Source organism: Rhinopithecus bieti, unplaced genomic scaffold, assembly GCF_001698545.2.
Source record: "Rhinopithecus bieti isolate Rb0 unplaced genomic scaffold, ASM169854v2 scaffold_34281, whole genome shotgun sequence".
Lineage (NCBI taxonomy): Eukaryota > Metazoa > Chordata > Mammalia > Primates > Cercopithecidae > Rhinopithecus > Rhinopithecus bieti.
The window spans coordinates 810149-831706 of record NW_016814762.1 but is presented as its reverse complement, the minus strand read 5'-3'; the positions used below and the strand labels follow the sequence as shown (position 1 = coordinate 831706).

Genomic DNA, 21558 nt, shown 5'->3' with positions numbered 1-21558 from the left:
AGGAAGGTTTGGATGGAGATCAAGCTTGCAATGCTGGCCAGGGCTGGGGTTCTGGAATTGTAGGTGCCTGAGGTGATGGGTGAAGAGCATCTCTTAGGCCAGACACTAGAGCTATGGGAAGTAATGGTCCCTGCAGGGACGCCTTAGCTACAGAGCCCTGCTGGCTGCCTGCCCACCCTACTCCACTCAAGAATGACACAGCCATCTGTTTAACTGTTATTTTCTGGGTTTATTCCCCCTTGTTCAAGCTCTAAGCCTCAAACTATTTTACTCCACCTCCATAGCCTGCACAGTTTCCTCCACTAGCTCCAGGGTTAGTGGCTTCACGGTTTGGGTCAGGACAGCTGTGGTTCCAGGCACAAAGTGGTAGCGGCCAGACCTGGGAGAGAGGAGGGACGGCCTCTGAACATGGGCCTGTCATGTGGCCCATCCCCTTCTTGCAGCCCTCTATCTCCCCTGCTACAGCCCCACACATCCCTGTGGTACCCCATCTCCAGCACTCACCTCTTCACGGGCTCTGTGGGTGAGCTCAGTGTCCGCAGCAGCTTGGCACCCGTCTTCGTGATTACACATGCGTCCACATTGCCCCCGGAGCCCAGGTCACCCAAGATTCCGGCGGTGATGGCTTCCACCAGCAGCCCCTGAGCGGCCTCTAGCTGCGGTGATGAGTGTGTGAGGCCTGATGGGCCCTCTGCTGTTAACTTAGGCTACAGCCTGGGGACTTGCCTGTCCACTCACCCAATCTGGTCTTGCACCCCAAATCCCCACTGTGTTTCTCCCTCTGAGCCTTAGCCACCTCTGAGGCAATATCACCTGCTTCCATCCCACCCCAAACAAAATCTAGGCTCCAGACGTTGATATAAGTGGGACCCTACTGGTCCTTCCCTCCGCCCTCGGTTCCAAAAGATCCTCTGTGAGCTTCGACTTCTCCCAACCGTCCAGGCTTTGGTATTGGACGGTGTTGTGCCAGGACCGCACTTCTCTGCCCTTACTCCACTCACCCTTCAGTGGTCACCTCCTCCAAGCCTTCCCCCACCTCCACACCGGGCCAGGGTCCTGTGCTCCCCCAGCTCCCGGGTGCACATCCCACCAGCGACCACATAGTCGGGGACAGAGGCCGCTCACCGTCATGTTCGGCTGGAACCGGTCTTCTAGCACCGCCAGGGCCTCGCCCTGGCCAGAGCCTGAAGGCAGGAGAACCATCTGAAGTCAACCGCTGCCACCCCGTTTGGAGTACAACCGTGAGGCCAAGGTCACGGGCAGGGTTCGAGGAGAAGGGACAGAAGTGCTCACCCAGGGCTGTGAAGGGCAGACGGCTGTAGGAGCCATGGGGATGCACGCCGTAGAGCTGCGGTCCAGTCAGGTCTACGCCGCCCACGATCAGCGATGCACCCACGTGGCCCCGGTACCTGCTCGAGAATGGGCGGGGTCGGTAACAAGCGGGGGCCTAGGCCCCGCCCCTCTATGCCCCGCCCTTAGGTGCTATCCCCGCCCCTTCCTGTGATCTGGCGCCCGATGACTGACATAGCCTTTTCCGATAGCCCAGCTTCTCTTGGGCCGGCCTCTTCCGGTCACCTGGCCCGTCGCGGCCCCGCCCCCTTTCTGTCCCGCCTTCCATTGGCCCCGCCCCCGCAACGACCCCTCCCGGGATCCTGTTAGCCCCGCCCCCGCACCGGAAGAGCGTCTGGCACAGGACACGAGTGACCGTGGCCACGCGGGGCTCTCGGCCCGTGGATAGCGCGTGTAGCTCCATCTTGGACGCCACCATCCTTGTGGTCATCTCGGCGTCAGCGGCTACTCCAGCCCCACAGCAGCTGAGGGAAAAGGGAGGATCGGTGTGGGCAGGGCTGGCACGTGCCGGGACCCGAGTGGGAACGAGGGGGCTGTTCTCTTTTGCATGAGGGAACTGGGCTGGGGAGTCTCACTAGATTTTGGGGGCGATGAAGTGGATCTTCTCACAGCTCTTGTCCGCCACGACCGAATCGTTAGTGGCTCGCGTGTCGGCGCCCAGAATGACTCCGTCCTGAGGAGAGGGAGGGACCGCAGCCTCAGTGCCTGCTCGATAGTCCCGGCTCCCCTCCAGCTCCCCTGTCCCTCTCCGCTGCTCACTTGGAACACAAGGCCCGCGATGGTTGTCCCGGTCTTGCGTGCATGAGGGACCTTGAGCCCCGGGAGGACGCGTTCCAAGGATGCATTTCTAGAAACGGAGGAGGGCGCCCAGGTTTCGGCTCTGCTTCCAGTACCCCTGTTGCTTCCCCTAACTTGGTCCCCGTCTCCTTCATCTTCCGGGGTAAGCCTGGAACCCAAGTCGCCCAACACACCCTCCTCCACCCCCAGCCAGGAAAAAAGGCCACGACCAAGCAGAGGTGACTCAGGAGTGATCGTCCCCTCCCCAGCCCCGCTTCACCTTTGGCAGTTCTCGAAGGAGAAGCCCCCTCGGGGCTCCAGGGCTGGCTTCAGCATCTTGGGGCAGGCAGAGCGGATTAGGGGTCGCGGGTGGATGGGTCGGTCAGACAAGTGGGGCCAGTGAGGAACTAAAAAGTCCTCTGCTAGGCTCCACGTCTGTCCTTCCTGCTTTCGCTTTCGCCTTTACCCTTCAAAGGCCCGTGGCGGTTTTCTGCATCTTGTCTTTCACTTTCGGCTTCACTCGTGGCTCTGAGCATTTGGAGAACCGGGGGATGTCCCTTGCTGTGCCCTCTGTGCTGCTCACAGGGTCCTCTGTTGGATAGAGGTTCAAATCTCTTCCCTTCTGGACATTGTTCAGGTCCTCTTCCCCCTCCATCTGAGCCCCCTGCTCTTACCCTAGCCCCAACTCTGACCTCCAGTCCCAGCATAATAAAGCTCTCAGAGCCTTGGCCAAGTCTGCATTGTTGCTGGCCACCCAGTAGCATCAGGCATGGCTGACTTTTGTTCCTTGTCACCTTTCTTCCAACTCTTGCCTCTTTTGTTGCCTTCATTCCTCTGCGAAACCTCAAACACAGGCTCAGTCCTCAGCCACAGGGACCCTGGTCTTTCCATCTTCCGTCTCAGGTGACATCTTCCCCCTCTAAAGAGGGGCACCATGGGTGCTGGGTTCCACTCATGGCCAAGCCTTGTGATTTCACCTCCCCAGTGACCTCTTGTCTGCACACATCTTTCTCCTAGCACTTCTCGTCTCAGCTAGCAACCTCTCCCACCTGGACATTGCACTGGCCTCCCTGATTACCTTGCGATTCTTGCCCCCCACCTCAGGCTACACCTTACCCTGCAGAGAGCGGGTCTTTCTGAATTGGAAATCTAGTCACACTCTTTCTCTGGTTTAAACCCTTCAGCAATCTGGGCCTGGTGGCTCACACCTGTAATCCCAGCACTTTGGAAGCCCGGGAGTTCGAGGCTGCAGTGAGTATGGATCATGCCATTGCACTCCAGCCTGGGCAACAGACCCCATCTCAAAAGGGGGAAAAAAAGACTTGGGTTTGAGCCTAAGAGCAGCACGCAGCTGCCAAAGGGTTTACTTTTTTTTTTTTTTGAGACGGGGTCTTACTCTGTTGCCCAGGCTGGAGTACAGTGGTGTAATCTCAGTTCACTGGAACCTCTGCCTCCCAGGCATAAGCACTCTTCCACGTCAGCCTCCTGAATAGCGGGGACCACAGGCACACACCACCATGCCTGGCTAACTTTTTGTATTTTTTTTTTTTTGGTGGAGATGGGGTTTCACCATGTTGCCCAGGTTGGTCTTGAACTCCTGAGCTCAGGCGATCCACCCTCCTCAGTCTCCCAAAGTGCTTGGCTTACAAACATGAACCACCGTGGTTGGTTGTGCCTGGCCTATTTTACTTTTTTTTTTTTTTTTAACACAAGGTCTTGCTGTTGCGCAGGCTGGAGTGCCATGGTACCATCTCGGCTCACTGCAACATCTGCCTCCCAGGTACAAGCAAACCTCCCACCTCAGCCTCCCTAGAATATTTGACTACAGGTGTGGCGACGCCTGACTAATGTAAAAAAATTTTTTTTTTTTTTGAGATGGAGTTTTGCTCTTGTTGCCCAGGCTGGAGTGCAATGGGGTGATCTTGGCTCACCACAACCTCCACCTCTCGGGTTCAAACGATTCTCCTGCCTCAGCCTCCTGAGTAGCTGGGATTTACAGGCGTGCGCCACCATGCCTGGCTAATTTTGTTTGTTTTTTTTTTTTTTGAGACAGAGTCTCGGCTCCGTTCGCCCAGGCTGGAGTGCAGGTGGCGGTTCCCGGCTCACTGCAAACTCTGCCTCCCAGGTTTATTGCTATTCTCCTGCCTCAGCCTCCGAGTAGCTGGGACTACAGGCGCCCGCCACCTCGCCCGGCTAGTTTTTTGTATTTTAGTAGAGACGGGGTTTCACCGTGTAGCCAGGATGGCTCGAACTCCTGACCTCTGTGATCCGGCCCGTCTCGGCCTTCCCAAAGTGTGGGATTACAGGCTCGAGCCACCGCGCCCCTGCCTAATTTTGTATTTTTAGTAGAGACGGGTTTTCTCCATGTTGGTCAGGCTTGGTCTCCAAACTTCCGACCTCAAGTGATCCGCCCGCCTTGGCCTCCCAAAGTGCTGGGATTACAGGCGTGAGCCACCACGCCCGGCCTAATTTTTATTAAAATTTTTTGGGCGGGCGCGGTGGCTCAAGCCTGGTAATCCCAGCACTTTGGGAGCTGAGACGGGCGGATCAACGAGGTCAGGAGATCAAGACTTATCCTGGCTAACATGTGAAACCCCGTCTCTACCTAAATAATACAAAAAACTAGCCGGCGTGGTTGAGCGGGCGGGGCCTGTAGTCCCAGCTACTCGGGAGGCTGAGGCAGGAGATGGCGTGAAACCCGGGAGGCGGAGCTTGCAGTGAGCTGAGATCCGGCCAACTGCCACTCCAGCCCGGCGGCAAAGCGAGACTCCATCTCAAAAAAAAAAAAAAAAAAAAAAAGTTTTGTAGAGATGAGGGCTCACTATATTGCCCAGGCTGGTCTCGAACTCCTGGGCTCAATCAAGTCAAACCCAAGTCTTTACAGTGGCCCATTACTCTTCTTGTCCCTCTCACTTCAGTATAGGCACTGCCTCCTCTGGGAGGCCTTTGCTGACCCGAAAGACTCAGCCTCTTGTGCTCCCTAAGCTTTCCTCAGAGCATTTAGCTTCATTAGTAATTAAACTTTCATTAGTGAAATGATCTGATTAATGGTTGTCATTCCAAGATTCAAATTCTAAATTTTTTTTTTTTTGACACCCAGTCTCTTTTTTTTTTGAGAGTCTCACTCTGTCGCCCAGTCTGGGGTGCAATGACATGATCTCAGCTCACAGTGACCTCCCCCTCCCAGGTTCAAATGATTCTCATGCCTCAGCTTCCAGAGTAGCTGGGACGACAGGCGTGCGCCACCACACCTGGCAAATGTTTTATATTTTAGTAGAGATGGGGTTTCTACCACGTTGGCCAGGCTGGTCTCAAACTCCTGAGATCAGGTGATCCGCTTGGCTCAGTCTCCCAAAGTGCTGGGATTACAGGCGTGAGCCACTGTGCCTGGCTTCTAAACTCTTGTGGCCCTGTCATTCACCCAGCACTCAAAAGGCTGTCTCACTTGCCCTTTTGGGAGCTGGGAGGGACAGCTCAAATCATCCCCTCCCTGTACTCCTCTGACAGGGTTGGTGGGTGCAGCCAGCTCCAGTCCCCACACCCAGCACTGAGGCAGGCATGGTGCACACTGCCTCAACAGCTCGACCAGGAGAGTGGACAGCTGCACATCTAGGGTGCCCACCTCAGTCCCAGGCCTCAGCAGAGCCCATCTTGCCCCACTCCGCACAGCACTGAGCCTGTGGCTAGTGATGAGTGGAAGACCATGTTGAGATGCTGTATCCCACGCAGGGGCAGCAGGTGCACGGGCTGTGGCTGGCGGCCCTGCCAGAGGCCACAGAGCTCAGTGCTGCGCGTGGCCACTGTGTCGTCACCGTCCTCATAGAGCACATCCACAGGGTCCGTGTAGGGGAAGCCGTGGTCGTAGATGTAGGTGCGGGGCGTGGGCAGGCCCACGCCATAAAGACAGTATACTTCCACGCCAGGCGCTGGGAGTCCTGCCAGGAGGTCACGTGACTGCAGCCACATGTACCAGCCTTCCTCAAAGTGCAGGTCTGCAAAGAAGCGCTGGAAGTCACGGCCTGTGTAATTGAAGCTGGGGGTGGAAATGAACACATGGTCCTCAGGCCAAGCCATGCGAGAGGGAAACATCCAGGGGGAAGTAGTCGTTATGCGCTGCTCCTCTTTCAGCTTGATGCTGGACATGATGGGGATGCCCTGGTTGTCGCCTGTGGATAGGGAGCAAGGTGGGGCAGGGAGCCAGGCCTGGCTACCCCTGGCCCACAACCTGCTGAGTGTAGGCTCAGCCAGATGCTCAATCTTGCCCCCTGCTCAATCTAGACACAGACTCTAAGCCACAGGCTTGAGAAGGCCTGATACTCAATGATGCTCAGTGTCGGCTTACTCAGTGAGAAGCTGTTGGGTGGAGCTGTACGGCTTCAAAAGAAGGGCAGGGGCAGGTACCATGGCTCACTCCTGTAATCCCAACACTTTGGGAGGCTGAGGCAGGAGGATCACTTGAGGCCAGGAGTCCAAGACCAGCCTAGGCAATGCAGTGAGACCCTCTACAAAAAAAAAAAAAAAAAAAAAAAAAAAAAAAAAAAAAAAAAAAATCAGCTGGGCATACTGGAGTGCACCTCTAGTCCTTAGCTACTCAAAAGGCAAAGGCAGGAAGATTGCTTGACTCTAGGAATTTAAGGTTACAGTGAACTATGATCATGCCACTGCACTGTAGCCTGGGTGACAGAACGAGATCCCAGCCTAAAAATAAATAGGGCCGGGTATGTTGGCTCATGCCTGTAATCCCAGCACTTTGGGAGGCCGAGGCAGGCAGATGACTCGAGGTCAGGAGTTCGAGACCAGCCTGGCCAACATGGGGAAGCCCCGTCTCTACTAAAAATACAAAAATTAGCCAGGCATGGTGGCACATGCCTGTGATCCTAGCTACTAGGGAGGCTGAGGCAAGATAATCACTTGAACCTGGGAGGCGGAGGTTGCAGTGAGCGGAGATTGCACTACTGCATTCCAGCCTGGGAAACAGAGCGAGACTCCGTCTCAAAATAAATAAACAAACAAGTATTTTGTAAAAGGCCCAGCACAGTGGCTCACGCCTGTAATCCCAGCACTTTGGGAGGCTGAGGCAGGAAATCACTTAAGCTCAGGAGTTTGAGACCAGCCTGGGCAACATAGCAAGACTTTGTTTCTACTAAAAAATAAAAATAAATTAGGTGTGGTGGTGCGTGCCTATAGTCTCAGCTACCCAGGAGGCTAAGGCAGGAGAGTTGCTTGGGCCAGGGATATTGAGGCTGCGGCTATGATCGTGCCACTGCACTCCAGCCTGGGCAACAGAGTGAGACCCTGTCTCAAAAAAAAAAAAAAAAAAAAAATGTAGGTGGGGCTTCCTGAGGACCAGGGTGTGTGGGGATGGTGGGTGAGGCCCCGGATGTGTGGGGATGGCGGGGGCGGTGCTGGCTGTCTTCCCTTGGGCATGTGTCTCTCTGCTCCTTGTGTGGCTTGTGCTGCACTGGGGGCCACAGAGTTGTGCTCCAGAAAGGGGGAAACAAGATGGTGTCTGTTTGGCATTTATTGGTGGTGTCTGATGAGTGTTTCTCTCTCCAGACCAGCTCCCAGGGTACAGGGGGTGGGGAGTAGGTGGTAGCCGTGTCAGTGCTGGGCCCTGGTGCCACTCCCTAGGGAAGGGCAGGCAGGGCTCCGGGGGGTCTGGCCCTAGCTCTGGCAGACCCATCCTCAGTAAAGCACATCCCTCGGCAAAGGCGCTCCTGCGAGCAAGCGGAAGGCAGGCAAGGGTTGGGTAGGCAGGCTCTGGGGCTACAAGGAACAAACCTGGGGGCAGATAGCTGGGGTTCACTTTCTGTTTTCACTGCCCCTTTGCCATCACTGACACAGACTCTGGAAGGAGCCACCCTAATTGCTCAGGCCAGGGTCACTGCTCTGGAGGCCAGTGACAGCGAGCATGCCTGCCCAGGGGTGGTAGATGGCACCCCCAGAGGCCACTGTGAGCAGGAGCCGCAATGAAGGCAGGCCCAGGATCAGCTTCGTCTCACCCATCGCTGGGCCTAAGTGGTCGAGGCCTTCTCACCTGAGGCCAAGACCAGCATGGGCTTGATGGAGCCGCCCCAGGGAGCCCCAAGAGAGATGAAGCCATCGATGAAGCGGTCCTTCCAGGCCTGGGGCTGGCGCAGCAGGAAATAGAGCAAGTGTAGACAGCCAAGGCTGTGGCCAATGAGGAAGACAGGCTTCCCATAGGCAGCGTGCATCTCCTCCACCAGCCCTGTGAGCTTGCGGTAGTACTCCTCCTGCTGGCCTGCAGTGGGTGGAAGGGGTCAGGGCAGTTGGGGTCCGGGGCACCTGCCCCACCCCAAGCTGGTCATCCGTAAAGACACTCACCGGGCTCCAGCCGCCAGTCATAGGGGGCGGCACGCACAGTCTCGTCCCGCACGTAGCCGTTGTTGACCAGGTTCTGCACCAGTGTGTGCAGGTACCCTGTCGGGAGCAGCAGCACTGGGGGCTGGGCCATGCCTGCTGTGGGCCAGCACCCCAGCCTGGAGCCCCAGCCCTGCCCTCTGACACAAACCTGCCAGCTTGCTGCTGTCCAGGTACTCCACAGAGTAGGTCTTGCCAAAGCCGGGGACACGGATCTGGACACCAGGGGCGTTGGACACAAGCCCAGAGCTCCGGTTGTAGACGACCCTGCAGGGCGGGGGTGCCACTTAGCAGCCAATAGCCAAGGGGCAGTGTGTCGGGGCTGGGGCAAAGCACATGGCTGTACCTGGTGTTATCGATCCAGCAGTCTACCCCGAGGGGTAGGAACATGTTGAGATCCAGCCAGATGGTGAAGAAGTCCTCTGTCTTGCGGTAGCACATCCAGTTCACCACATCTGGTTTGTCCAGCTTGGCTTCTAGCTGATTCCCCAGGCAGCCGGGCACTGTGAGCAGCGGCCCTCACTCTGGACTCTGGATTACCCCCATGACCCTTACCCCAGTCACCCCAGATGCTGCAGTGACCAGACCCACCCCCAGCCTCCCACACCCTCAACCCTAGGTACAAAGCACATTTACCCTCCCCTGCTCACACCCCCTCTCCCCGCTGTCCCCCCAGTAGCCAAAGCCCAGGCTTCCCTGAGGAAGGGAAGGTGCTGAGGTGCTGAGGCCAAGGCCGCTGACCCCTGCCTCTGCAGAGCAAACACCCAGCCTGGCGCTCCTTTATTGCCAAAGTCCAGGGTGGGAACAGATAGGTCTAGGGGCAGGGGGGCTGGGCTTAATAGGGGCCGGGCATGGATGGGCCTCTCCTGCTCACCGGTCCTGGGCTGGGCATCTTGTCCTTGGTGGGTGGGGGCCAAGGAAGGAGTGGTGGGGCTTGGCCCAGAGTCTGGTGTGGCTGTGGCTGACCACAGCTTGTGATGCCCCAGCCAAGACCTCAGGCACATCCTGTCCCCCACTCTGCCCCCCGGGGTAGGCAACTGAGAGACACAGTGTCGGGCGGCGGGGAGAAGGGAGGTCATTCCTCTATGGGACAAGCTTTTGGCCCCTCCCCACACCAAGGCAGGTACTTACACAGAGGCTTATGCAGGGCAGAAGGGTTTTGGCCGGGTCAGCTGCCAAGGGCTGGGGCCCAGGCTCCCCAGAGTATGGCATTTTGCATCAGGGGCCTGGTGGGGGCTTACCGAGGATGACGGGCCGTGTGTGGTTACTGAGCTCAGCCTTGGGCGTGGTGTGCGGGGGGAAGAGCACATTGAGGAGCCAGAAGGGGGCGGCAGGAGGGAGCAGCAGCCCCAGCAGCAGCGGCACCCACTGCCATGGGGAGCCGGGCAGCCCCATTCCAGCCCTGGTGCCTACTGCCAGAGGAAGCAGCACTGGGCTGGCCTTATCTGGTGTGGGAGTGGGAGGGGCCCTAGGGTCAGTGGGAGGGACGGCCTGGCCAGTGGGGGTTGTGGCCAGAGATTGCTGGAAAGGGGCACAGCCTCAGGGAGCCGGCTCTGGGCCTGGGTTCAGTTCCGCCTTCTTCTCTTGGCGCCAGGGGAAACAGAGCCGGAGCAGCAGGAGGCCCAGAAGTACACAATGTTTTATTGAAAAAGTCAGGCCTCAGCTCGGCTGTCTCCATTCGGCTCAGCTTGGTGGGGGGCCCTGCCCATAGTTGACTGAGCCAGATCTTCCTGCAGGCAGCTGGGCTGGACTCCCTCCCTGGCTACCCTTCCCTTCATCTCTGATGGTGACATCCAAATAATAAATATGCAATAAATAGTGCTCCTGGACGGGGCTGGGCCAGCTGCCTTCAAACCCCACTCAGCCCCAACCAGTCTTCTCTGGCCAGGACAGGCCTACTGGGGTGTTAGACAGTAAAGTCCCCAAACCTCCCACGGTCCCACAAGACCTGGGATCCATCTCCATTTTGAGGCCCAGGCCTGGTTTCCAAGGAGACCTAGCAAAGCTGGGTCCAGGACAGGGCCAGGCAAGCAGGGCTGGCAAGTGGGTGCTGGGAAGAGGCTGTTACCCCAGACCACAGCTTGTGATGTCCTGGCCAAGACCTCGACTCCAGGCCACAAGATGACACTGGGCTCAGGAGTAGATGGTGATGACTTCACGGCCACCACCGCGCACCAACAGCACCCGCTCAAGGCCCTCGGTCAGTACCTCGAGGAACTCCATGTCTGCAGGGCCTCAAGTCAAGGAGGCAGCAACAGAATCAATGGGTAACCAGGGCCACCTGGGCCACACCCACCCGGGGGCCTGGGAGAGGAGCCGCTGGCCTGACCTCCCACGCTGCCCACCTCCCAGTTGCTGCCCCTCCACAAAGGGATCCAGTTCTCGTCGCCCTCGCTGTTCTTGGGTGGGCCAGGCATGTTTAGGAGAACCAGGCGGGCGTCGTGGGAGCGCGTGACAATGACTTCATTGAGCTTCACAGCGGTGTGCATGCGTCGCACATTGGACTGGTCCCTACATGTAGTGTAGCCAATCACAGGTCACCATGAGCCATCCTGCAAGGAGGGTCCCCACCCCTGGTCCACCTAACACCACTTGTCTGCCCCACCCCACCTCCACCCCTAGATTCCAGCGCCACTGGGTCTGTTTTTGCTGCACTCACGGCTTAATATGCACCAGCTCCCGGAAATTGTCAGGGGCATGGCTGGGGTCCCAGGTGTCAGTCATGTACTTGTCCCTGGTCCATGTCATCTGGATCTTGTCAGCCCCCACTGCAGACTCATCTTCCTCATCCGAGTACAGGCTCTCCAGCCGCAGGGCCGAGTGCCGATCCTTGACCAGCTGGGCCTGGGGACAATCGCAGGAGGTAGCCTTGGTCCCATAGGAAAAGGGGGACGGGGCCTGTCTGGCCCAACGTGACCACCCTGCCTCCGGGAAATGAGCACTGGCTTGGGTAGGGCTGTGGTGAGTCGTTCTGATTCCTCCACACCCACCGACGCGGTCTCCAAAGGCCTGACCCTGCCGCCCGCCCTGGCCTGAACCACAAAGGGCACTGACTTCTCGCTCCCGCTCAGTCTTGGTCAGTCTCATCTGCCGCAGCATCTGCGACCGCTGCTCCATCATCAGCGTCCGCTCGTAGGTGTATGCAGAGATGTCACTGTTATGCTGGGGAGAGGGTAGGCCGTGAGGACCCAGCTGCATGGGACGTGGTATCCACGGTACCAGGGCAGGACAGGGGGCTCACCATCTCCACCACCTCCACCTCGGCCTCAAGGCGCAGATGGTACAGGAAGACGGCCAGGTCCTTCTTCATCTGGATGCTATTATCATCCATCTGGGCCACTGTGAAGATGCGCATCCGGCACTTCCTCCAGACCTGAGGCAAGGGACCGGGTGGGCCATTTGGTCACAGCCGCTCCTCCGAGGGCCCAGCCCCTCTCACCTGCACCCATCCCCCGGCCCACCTTATGCTGGCGCAGCAGGAAGGGCAGAAGCATAAGCATGCCACCGTCGTGCACGATCCACCACACGTCTATGTGGCCCTCCAGGTAGCGCTCGTGGTTGCTGGGGTAGAAGGCGATGTTCTTGGGCACGAGCAAGGCCAGGTGGGCAGCCGTAGTGCAGCGCACAGTGTCTGGGGAGAACAAGCATGGCTGACCACCAGCCTGTGGCCCTCCGACCGCTGCCACCTCACTTCACCCCTGCCCACCAGGCTCAGCCCAGGCCCCAGGACCTCACACACCAATGAAGGTCTTCCAGGCACGGGGGTCCTCGCTCTGTCGCCAGCCGTAGGGCCAGCCCAGCACCACGGAGTTATGCCGCATGCCGCCCAGGCCACAGGACTGGATGAGGTGGGCCAGCCCCTCCCGCACCTTGCTGGCCACCACCACCTGGCAGAAACCCTTCACCTTCTCAATCTCCATCATGTTCTTGATGGTCTGTGTGGAACACACCCAGGGCCAACGGGAAGCCATCAGCTTCCCGCCTCTGGGCTCCCTCCCAAGGCCCCTTGGGAACAAAATGACTTTGGGGTGGAGGAGGGCCTGGGGGCAACAAGCTGCCTACCCGGAGGCCAAGTTTTCAAGATGGGACTGCCGGGCCCCCCTTGTGCCAGCTATCAGGTGGCAGCAGTGCTGGCTGCCTGGCTGGTCACGCTCGCCAAGATTGGGCCCTTCCCCTCCGTCAGCTGCAGCCCAGACTCCTGTAGTCTAGCTCAGCTCTCAGCCCCCGAAGCAGGTACCTGCTCGGCGGCCTGGGCCTCGCCATAGCTCTCCAAGAAGCTCCCCTGGATGACAGAACCAACAATGGTCAGGCCCTTGCCGGCCTTGAGCTGGGAGGCGAAGGTGAGGAGCCGTGGGTACTTCACGTGCAGGTCCTCGTCCAGCTTCAGCAGCACCAGCAGCTGTGGCCTGCAGTGGCCGGGTGGGGGAGCTTGAGACCAGGGCCGGCCATTCCAGGGAGCCCCTCCTCTTCTTCCCTTCTTGGGTGATGGTCCCTGCAGGTTTGGGTAGCATGGCCCAGGAGGGTGCCCCTGGCAGCCCCAGGATGGGGAGCTGACACCTCTCGACCCTCTGACCCCGACAGCGACCCCTGAGAACCTCTGCGCCCTGGCCAGGGTCTGGTGGGAACTCACCGCCAGTTCTTGGTATGAGGAGGCCCCTCCTCCAGCCGCAACAGCGCGTAGCGGGCGGCGCTCAGGGACAGGCCTCGGATCCCATCACCCCACTCCTTCTCAGCCCTGCAGATTCCACCACAGCTGGTGAGCCCCTGGTGCTGCCCAGGGGGTTCTGTCTATGTGGATGCGAGGTGGAGGGGTTCTGCCCCTCAAGACCACCCCGAGTTCTGAGTTACAGTCCCCAGTCTTGGCACCCATGGTGGCCTAGCTCCCCGCCCACCCCAACGTCAGACCACCCTGCCTGTTCGGCCGGGCCCCCCCAGGGCTGTGCAGGCTGCCGGCAGAGGCCAGGTGGCAGTGCTCACTCACCCTTGGTACTCGATGTATTTGTAGATCATGCCGGCGATGAGCATGGCCACCAGGGCATAGTACCAGGAGGAGACAAACATAAGGGCCAGGCAGAGGCTCATGCCCAGGAAGGACAGTGCCCTGGGCCAGAGAGGAGGACAGAGTCAGGGCAGAACCAGGAGGGCCCCCGGCCACAGCCTGGCCCATGCCCTGGCGGCCCTGTCAGGTCCCAGGTGGGAGGTCCCAGGTGGGTGGTCAGGTCACTGGGTGGGAGACCCAGGTCTAGTTCCTCCCCAGCCCCATAATCTCCCTCCCCACAGTGTTTCATCAAGACCTACCTACCCGGGAAGCCCAGGCCTCACCCAGAATGAAGCTCCTGACCTCCCCAGGGCCTCCCGTGTCAGAGGCGTGGCTCACCAGTGATAGTACTTGAACCGGGGCCGCCAGTTGGGGGTCCTCAGGAGTGTCTGCACTGCACAGGCCAGGTTCACGAACAGGTAGCACATCAGAAAGAACCTGTGGCACGGGGGACAGTTGGTGAAGAGCAGCCTCCTCGGCAGCCGGGGGCCTGACATCAGGCTGGGACTGGCCCTGCCCTGCATGGCTTGGCCAGATCTTCTCCACCTCATTGCTGTCACTTTCATGGCCTGAGGTGATGAGACTACTGTGGAGGAGTCCTTGGAGATTGCAGAGGATGGGCAAGGGTTCGCCAGCGGAGGAGGTAGGAAAGGGAGTAACGGGGCAGAGCTGGAGGGTGGTACGGGGCAGTAGGAAGAGCTCAGTGCCTGGAGACTCTAGGCCACATTCAGGCCTCTGGCCTGGGTGACCAGCTGGATGAGGGGCTGCCATGCATGAAGGGGAGGATGCAAGATGAGCCGGACCATTTGAATGCACCCAGTCAGAGACACTTAAGAGTCACTGTGGTGGGTGTGGGACTCCCAGGCATGGGCAGGGCTGGCTGCATCAGCCCTCCGGGAAGGCAGCCGAGGACGGGAGCACAGGAAGGAAGGAGGCAGGTGGATCATCTGACGTCAGGAATTCGACACCAGCCTGGTCAAGATGGTAAAACCTCATCTCTACTAAAAATACAAAAAATTAGCTGGGCGTGGTGGTGCATGTCTGTAATCCCAGCTACTCAGGAGGCCGAGGCAGGAGAATCGCTTGAACCCAGGAGGCGGAGGTTGCAGTGAGCCAAGATCACGCCATTGCACTCCAGCCTGGGTGACAGAGTGAGACTCCGTCTCAAAACAAAACAAAACAAAACAAAACAAAAAAACAACAGATGGAAGGGGCAGCAGTGGCTTCAGGGAGGCATGAAGGACGTGGTCGCTGCCCTGTCCAGGGGAGAGGTCTGCCGGCCACCTGCTTTGGGGGCTCTCTCAGGGAGGTGTGGACCTGTTGGTCACTTTATAGCTTTGGCATAGGTGCCAGGCTTGCTTCTAAATGCAGGGGTGGGCTGAGCCCTGCCAGGCCACATCTCTCCATGCAGCCTGCCACATCTCTCAGCTGCGCCCCCAACACCAGACACAGCCACGGGGAGATGCTGGGGTTCAGGGACCCTTTCCCAGAACATCCCCCTGCCCTGCCCAGCCCCAGCTCACATGGATAGGATGGGGGCCACCATGTCGAGGGAGGCGATGAGGATGCCCAGCTCGGCGATGAGTGCTGTCAGGAGGAGTGCCCATGTGGGTTCACCATTCACCTTCCCGTGGCCAAATACCTGTGTGCACCAGGAAGGAAGCTGGTCCTGTCACCCCCTTCCACACCCCAGACCCCAGCCTGGCCTCCCTCATCCCCAGGGCCCTCCTTGGGGGCTCAGGCCGCCTCTGTGCCTATCCCTGTGGGTGTCACCAGTCTCCCTGACTCTACCTCGCCAGGCCTCTCTCCTTTGGATGAGCCCTAAACAGGCCATGAAGATTCTGGGTCCAGGCAGCTCCAGGCCCAGGGCAGTGTCAGCCCAGGGCACTTCTCAGTAGCTCCTCATGGATGGCCACCTGGCCCCGGGGCTACTGAGGACAGGACACACTGCATCTGTGTTCCCTATCTCTCTCCCCAGCTGGGCGAGGGCCTGGGAGCAGCCAGGCCATGGGGGAGTACAGAAGGGCTCACCCGGAGGAAGGGGATGATGTTGTCCTTGGCAATGGCCTGCAATAGGCGCGGTGCCCCCGTGAGGCTCTGGAGGCCAGCGCCGCATGTTGAAAAGAAGGAGCCGATGACGATGACCCAGGGTGAAGGCCAGGCCAGTGTGCCCACCACCAAGTTCCTGCTGACGCCATCGCCATACCTGCAGGGGCCACCAGAGTGAGGAATGTCAGGGGTCCAGAAGGACGACACAGACCACCAAAGGTAGCCAGCAGCCTGAGGACCACCCACAGGGTTGGGGGCTGGTGTGAAGGCCAGCCAAAGCCCAGCCGCTGCTACAGAGAGGGGCCCAGCTCACTCACTTGTCCCGGAGAACCACACCCTCGATGCAGGCGCCAAAGAGAACCACACTGCTGAAGTCTGTGGTGGCGTCAAGGAAAACTCGGCCCTACCGCCACCCCACTGTCCCTGAACAGGACCATGTGACCATGTGCCCCCCACCCCAGCCATGACCAACAAGGACTGGGAGTTATCATGGTGTGTATGTGTGTGTGTGTGTGCGTGAGAAGGGGAGCTATCTATGAGTGTGTGGGGTGTATGTGCATGTGAGCTGGTGACGTGCACAGGCCAAGCGCCTCCCGTCCTCTGCCCAACCTGCCCCAGGCCTGGGAAAGGATACACACGAGGGAAGTTGTAATGATGGCCAGAATGGTCCCCACGGGGATGGACTTCTGGGCATCACGGAGGTCCCCAGAGCGGTTTGAGCCAGCCATGATGCCTCCAAAAACAGATTAGACTCCCTCAGGGGCTCCCCGGGATTGGGGACAGGGATGGGTGGGTAGGCAGGCGGGGCTCACCTGTCACAGAAGGGAAGAAGATGCCGACCAGCACGGTGAATGATGTGGCGATGTCGGCCACCACGTACAGGGGCAGGCTCTCTTTCAGGCTCGGGGCATCTGCAGAGGGCAGCCCATGCTTCTCCACGATGTCACCCTTCTCCAGGTAGGCGCTCCACAGGTTTTCTGCAGGGGTAGCTGTGTCACCACCACAGCCGCCCCCCACTACCCCGGGCGGTTTGGGGCAGCCTAGCCAGAGGCTGCAGATGCAGGGCAGTTTTGGGGACTCAAGAGACAGCTTCAGCACAATGACTGCAGTGTCAGCCACAGGGCTACCCTGACCACAGGGCTACCCTGACCACAGGGAAGGAGCTGCTCGGCTAGAAGTCAACAGACAGAGGTGGCTGAACCACCATCACCCAGAGCCCCCCACTGCCCGCCTCACACAAAGGCCTTTATGGATCCTGTGGGAACATCCCCAGGCAGTGTCAGGGGCTGGTGGCTAGGGAAGACAGGCTGCTGCAGGCCTTGGACGCTGGCCAGACAGGCTTCACTCACTCCAAACTCGGCTGCCAGGAGCCAGGCTGGGAGGACACTGCTGGGCTGGGAAGGCAGCCAGTCCTGCCCCCATTCCCAAGCTGGCCGCACAAGGACAGCTCTGTGCTCTGCACCCCTGCTCAGCCTGTGGGTTCAAGAGCAGGAGGATGGGAGGGAGGACCCACCCTGGAGCACACCAGCAGCTGCCCCGGGGATGCCAGGGATCTCGGTCACATTGTTGAGCAGGAAGTAGGGGTCGCAGGAGTCGGTGGTAAGGTTGGGGCTGTGGCAGAAGAAACTCCATAGCCGGGTGGCCACTGTCTCATTGTCCACTACAGCTGTCTTGGCACAGATGTCAAACTGGTCCCGGGACAGGGTCCTGTTGCCCAGCATGCATACCCTGTGAGGGACAGAAGCATTGGCACCTGCTCAGCCCGAGGCCCCTGCTTGTGCTCACCTTGCAGTCTCTGGGATCTAGGGCATCAAAGGCTGGCTACATGAGAGGGATGTCCATGCAATGCCCAGATAAATTCCTGGGTTACTTACGGAAACACGGGAGGGTCAAATATAGACTTGATGCCCCCAGCATAGATGGAGAGGATGGAGATGATCACACAGGCCAGGAAGAGCGAGGCAAATTTGTTCACATACTTGACCCCCACAAACACCACCAGGGTCATAAAGGTCAGGAAAATGGTCCCATACACACGCATATTGTTCAAAGTGGCATTCGACGTGTCATGAGCGCCCAATGGGTAAAAAATGGCAGCTGGTGGGGCAATGTAGGTCTGAAACAAGAATATGGATAAGGAGGGTTTTATCTTCTTATTTGGAAAGTGAAACTTGTCATTTTGGTTTTCTTTTTAAGAGTACCTAAAAGAGGCTGGGCGCAGTGGCTCAGGCCTGTAATCCCAGCACTTTGGGAGGCCGAGGTAGGGGGATCACTTGAGGTCAGGAATTCATGACTAGCCTGGCTAACATGGGGAAACCCCATCTCTACTAAAAATACAAAAATTAGTCGGGCGTGGTGGCACATGCCTGTAATCCCAGCTACTGGAGGCTGAGGCAGGAGAATCACTTGAATCCAGGAAGCAGAGGCTGCAGTGAGCAGAGATTGCACCATTGCACTCCAGCCTGGGTGACAGAGGGAGACTCCATCTCAAAAAAATAAAAAATAGGCCAGCGCTGTGGTTCACGTCTATAATCCCAGCACTTTGGGAGGCTGAGGCAGTGGATCACTTGAGGTCAGGAGTTCGAGACCAGCCTGGCCAATATGGTGAAACCCCATCTCTACTAAAAATACAAAAATTAGTGGTGCAAAAACTGGTGGTAGTAGTGCACGCCTGTAATCCCAGCTATTCCGGAGGCTGAGGCAGGAGAATCACTTCAGTCTCAGAGGCGATGGTTGCAGTGAGTAGAGATCACGCCACTGCACTCCAGTCTGGCCGACAAAGTAAGTAAGACCTTGTCTCAAAAAAACAAATGAATAGGCTGGGCGCAATGGCTCATGCCTGTAATCTCAGCACTCTGAGAGGCCGAGGCGGGAGGATTGCCTGAACTCAAGAGTTCGAGACAATCCCAGGCAACTTGGTGAAACCTCATCTCTACTAAAACACAAAAAATTAGCTGGGCATGGTGGCGTGAGCCTGTAATCCCAGCTACTCGGGAGGCTGAGGCAGGAGAATCGCTTGAACCCAGGCGGTGGAAATTGCAGTGAGCTGTGATCACGCCACTGCACTCCAGCTTAAGCGACAGAGTGAGACTCCGTCTCAAAATAAATAAATTAATTAATTAATTTAAAAAATAAAAAATAAGAGTACCTAAAAGAAGCCAGTCACAAAAGGCCACATATTGTATGATTCTGTTTATATGAAATGTCCATAATAAGCAAATCCCGAAGCAGAAAGCAGATTCCTGGTTGCCAGTGCTGGTGGGGAATGGAGAGTAACTGCTAAGGGGGTTTCTGGGGATGATGAAAATGTTCTAGAATTGACTGCGCAACTCTGTGAATATACTATAAAACACTGAATTGTACACTTCCAGTGGTATGTAAATTGGCATGGGAATTGCATGGTATGTAAATTATATGTTAATAAAGCTATTATGTAAAAACAAGCAAACAAAAAGGATCCAAACATAGATGCCAACCTGAATCACTAAATAGCCAAAGTAGAACAGTTTGAGCAAGAAAATAAATAATGATAGTATTGGATTACAACCCAAAGAATAAAGTAAATATCCAGAAGTCCATTCAGATATAATGACATGGCTGAATACATAAACAGGAGAAGGGACAAATCCCACATAACGAATGTAGAAAGGATATAAAAAATGAAAACAAACCAAAGCCCCCCAAAATCAGAAGGTGCAGGGTCCATGCTGCAGGTAGAGGACCTGGAGGCAAAAGTAGCCAGGCAGTCCCTCTACGTACCTCCTACCCTCTGGATCCCCAGGGGCGGGCACCTGTCACCCCATGCCTCCCGCAGCTCCTTGCCTCTTCTCCCACTGCTGCGGCAGTTAATTGGGGAATGAGAAGCTGAGGCTGACAGAGCTCCCATGGGGCTCATGGAGCGGGCACCAACCTCCAGCAGGGTCCTGTGGCTGCTTATCCTGATTGAAGGACAAGCAGAAGGTGGATCTGAAGTGCCCTGGCACAGAGCCCCAGGGGACACAGAGCTAGCCAGAGCCCACACAAGCCCAGAAGGAAGCCTGCATCACCACCAAGATCTGTCACTGAGCTAAATACAACAGTTCCTGGAACCCTTGCCATGGCTGCCATGGTGCCCAGGTGGACGGAACATCCACGGCCGAGGTGAAGGCAGCCAGGCCTCTTTCTTGCCTGACCCAAACTGGCATGGAAGTGAAAGAAAAACCAGCCTGAGCAAAGGTCTTTGTCTCTCAAAGAGGCTTTCTACTTTATAATGCCCAGGTGGTGGCCAGAGGTGTGGGGATGAACGGCCTGGAACTTCTGTTTGCCTGACTCACCAGCAAGATCTCGATGGCCCCCAGGATGTACATGGCTGCTGCAAATGTCGTTCCCAGGTAGAAGCACAGGCCCACAGCACCTCCAAATTCTGGCCCCAGTGAACGAGAGATCATGAAATAGGAGCCCCCAGCTGCAGCAGAGAAATGAAAATGTGCACAGGTCAAGGCTGGTTCTTCTTCAAGGGGTCTCCCTGTGACAAGCCTGCACAACCACGCGGAAGGACAGGGACAGCTTTTCCCATTTATGGATGAGTAGAGGGGCTGGGAAACCTACCCAAGGCTGCACGGTGGGTAAGCATCCAGGCTGGCATTCAATCCTATCCCCATCTGATTTGAATGTCCAGCATGGAACATGGAAATGACTGCTTTGTGGGAGCAGCTCTAGTCTGCAGCAGTGGCTGAGTGGCCACTGTCCTCCAATGTCCTGTGCACAGCCCCCAGCCTCTTCTGGCTGGGTGTGTCCCATCTCAGCCCACCTCACCCTCCTGAGGCCTGTGCCTTTGTTAGTCTGACCCCTCCAGACCAGGACAGGGACTGTGTCTTATCCAGTCTTTTGGCCCTAAGGCCCAGCACAGGGCCTGCCACCAGGTGAGTGTCCACAGCTCCTGCCCTGAATCTGTGCTTCTACCAAAGTCTAACACCCTTGCAAGACTCAGAGAGTCATGACTAGGCCCCAGGGTGACAAGCACAGGGGGACAAGTCATCTCATGTGGCTGGTTGTATCTGCTGCTGAGACAATGTCTCTTGTGAAAAATCTGGAAACAGGGATCAAGAAATTCTTTCAGAGTCAATCTGGCTGGGCGTGGTGGCTCATGCCTATAATCCCAGCATTTTGGGAGGCTGAGGTGAGTGGATTGCTTGAGCTCAGGGGTTCCAGACCAGTCTGGGCAACATGCAAGACCCCGTCTCTACTAAAAAAAGGAAATTATAAAAAATACACATTTAAAAAAAAAGGCTGGGCGCGGTGGCCCACGCCTGTAATCCTAGCACTTTGGGAGGCTGAGATTGGCGGATTGTCTGAGCTCAGAAGTTTGTGACCAGCCTGGGCAACGATGAAACTCCGTCTCTACTAAAATATAAAAAATTAGCCAGGTGTGGTGGTGAGCGCCTGTAGTCCCACCTACTGAGGAGGCTGAGGCAGGAGAATTGTCTGAACCTGGAAGGCAGAGGTTGCAGTGAGCCGAGATTGGAGTGAAGTGAGCCACTTCACTCCAGCCTAGGCGACAGAGTGAGACTCTGTCTCAAAAAAAAAAAAAAGTCAGCTGGGCACAGTGGCTCATGTCTGTAATCCCAGCACTTTGGGAGGCCGAGGTAGGCAGATGACTTGAGGTCAGGAGTTCGAGACCAGCCTGGCCAACATGGTGAAACCCCGTCTCTACTAAAAATACAAAAATTAGCAGAGCATGGTGGCACATGCCTGTAATCCCAGCTACTCGGGAGGCTGAGGTAGGAGAATCACTTGAACCTAGGAGGCGGAGGTTGCAGTGAGCTGAGATCGTGCCACTTGCACTCCAGCCTGGGCAACAGAGACTGCATCTCAAAAAAAATACTAAAATAGGCCAGGCGCGGTGGTTCAAGCCTGTAATCCCAGCACTTTGGGAGGCCGAGACAGGCGGATCACGAGGTCAGGAGATCGAGACCATCCTGGCT

General features: G+C 57.3%; 3 protein-coding genes across 5 annotated transcripts in view; all 3 read right to left on the bottom strand.

The window, feature by feature from the left end:
• Positions 1–204: 204 nt before the first annotated feature.
• Positions 205–3374, bottom strand: PSMB10 (proteasome 20S subunit beta 10). 2 transcript variants are annotated; one of them, XM_017852265.1, is made up of 8 exons: positions 2408–3365; positions 2110–2197; positions 1926–2023; positions 1674–1814; positions 1294–1409; positions 1126–1184; positions 505–656; positions 205–379 (listed from the first exon to the last, which is right to left on the bottom strand). In XM_017852265.1, exons 1-8 carry the CDS (start codon positions 2461–2463, stop codon positions 268–270), a joined length of 822 nt encoding a protein of 273 aa, XP_017707754.1. In that variant the 5' UTR covers positions 2464–3365; the 3' UTR covers positions 205–267. The 2 variants fall into 2 exon arrangements, with proteins under 2 accessions (XP_017707754.1, XP_017707753.1); XM_017852264.1 differs by having other exon boundaries at positions 207–379; positions 505–652; positions 1126–1409; positions 2408–3374.
• Positions 3375–5442: 2068 nt separating this feature from the next.
• On the bottom strand, positions 5443–9921 carry LCAT (lecithin-cholesterol acyltransferase). Its single transcript, XM_017852258.1, has 6 exons — positions 9750–9921; positions 8855–9011; positions 8660–8775; positions 8473–8568; positions 8165–8389; positions 5443–6293 (listed from the first exon to the last, which is right to left on the bottom strand). The coding sequence occupies exons 1-6, from the start codon at positions 9901–9903 to the stop codon at positions 5764–5766; spliced, it is 1278 nt and encodes a 425-aa protein (XP_017707747.1). The 5' UTR covers positions 9904–9921; the 3' UTR covers positions 5443–5763.
• A 209-nt stretch (positions 9922–10130) lies between these two features.
• Positions 10131–21558, bottom strand: part of SLC12A4 (solute carrier family 12 member 4) — a 24284-nt gene continuing 12856 nt past the window's right edge. For both annotated transcript variants that reach the window (XM_017852198.1, XM_017852199.1), the window contains 19 exons: positions 19909–20039; positions 17470–17711; positions 17109–17323; positions 16408–16572; positions 16230–16328; positions 15913–15970; positions 15578–15752; positions 15070–15188; positions 13886–13984; positions 13490–13609; positions 13139–13243; positions 12746–12914; positions 12248–12443; positions 11970–12139; positions 11750–11881; positions 11563–11670; positions 11168–11352; positions 10886–11019; positions 10131–10733 (listed from right to left, as the gene is read on the bottom strand). In XM_017852198.1, the coding sequence (XP_017707687.1) occupies positions 10642–10733; positions 10886–11019; positions 11168–11352; positions 11563–11670; positions 11750–11881; positions 11970–12139; positions 12248–12443; positions 12746–12914; positions 13139–13243; positions 13490–13609; positions 13886–13984; positions 15070–15188; positions 15578–15752; positions 15913–15970; positions 16230–16328; positions 16408–16572; positions 17109–17323; positions 17470–17711; positions 19909–20039 (2714 nt within the window). In that variant the 3' untranslated portion in view covers positions 10131–10641. The remainder of the gene's footprint in view (positions 10734–10885; positions 11020–11167; positions 11353–11562; positions 11671–11749; positions 11882–11969; positions 12140–12247; positions 12444–12745; positions 12915–13138; positions 13244–13489; positions 13610–13885; positions 13985–15069; positions 15189–15577; positions 15753–15912; positions 15971–16229; positions 16329–16407; positions 16573–17108; positions 17324–17469; positions 17712–19908; positions 20040–21558) is intronic.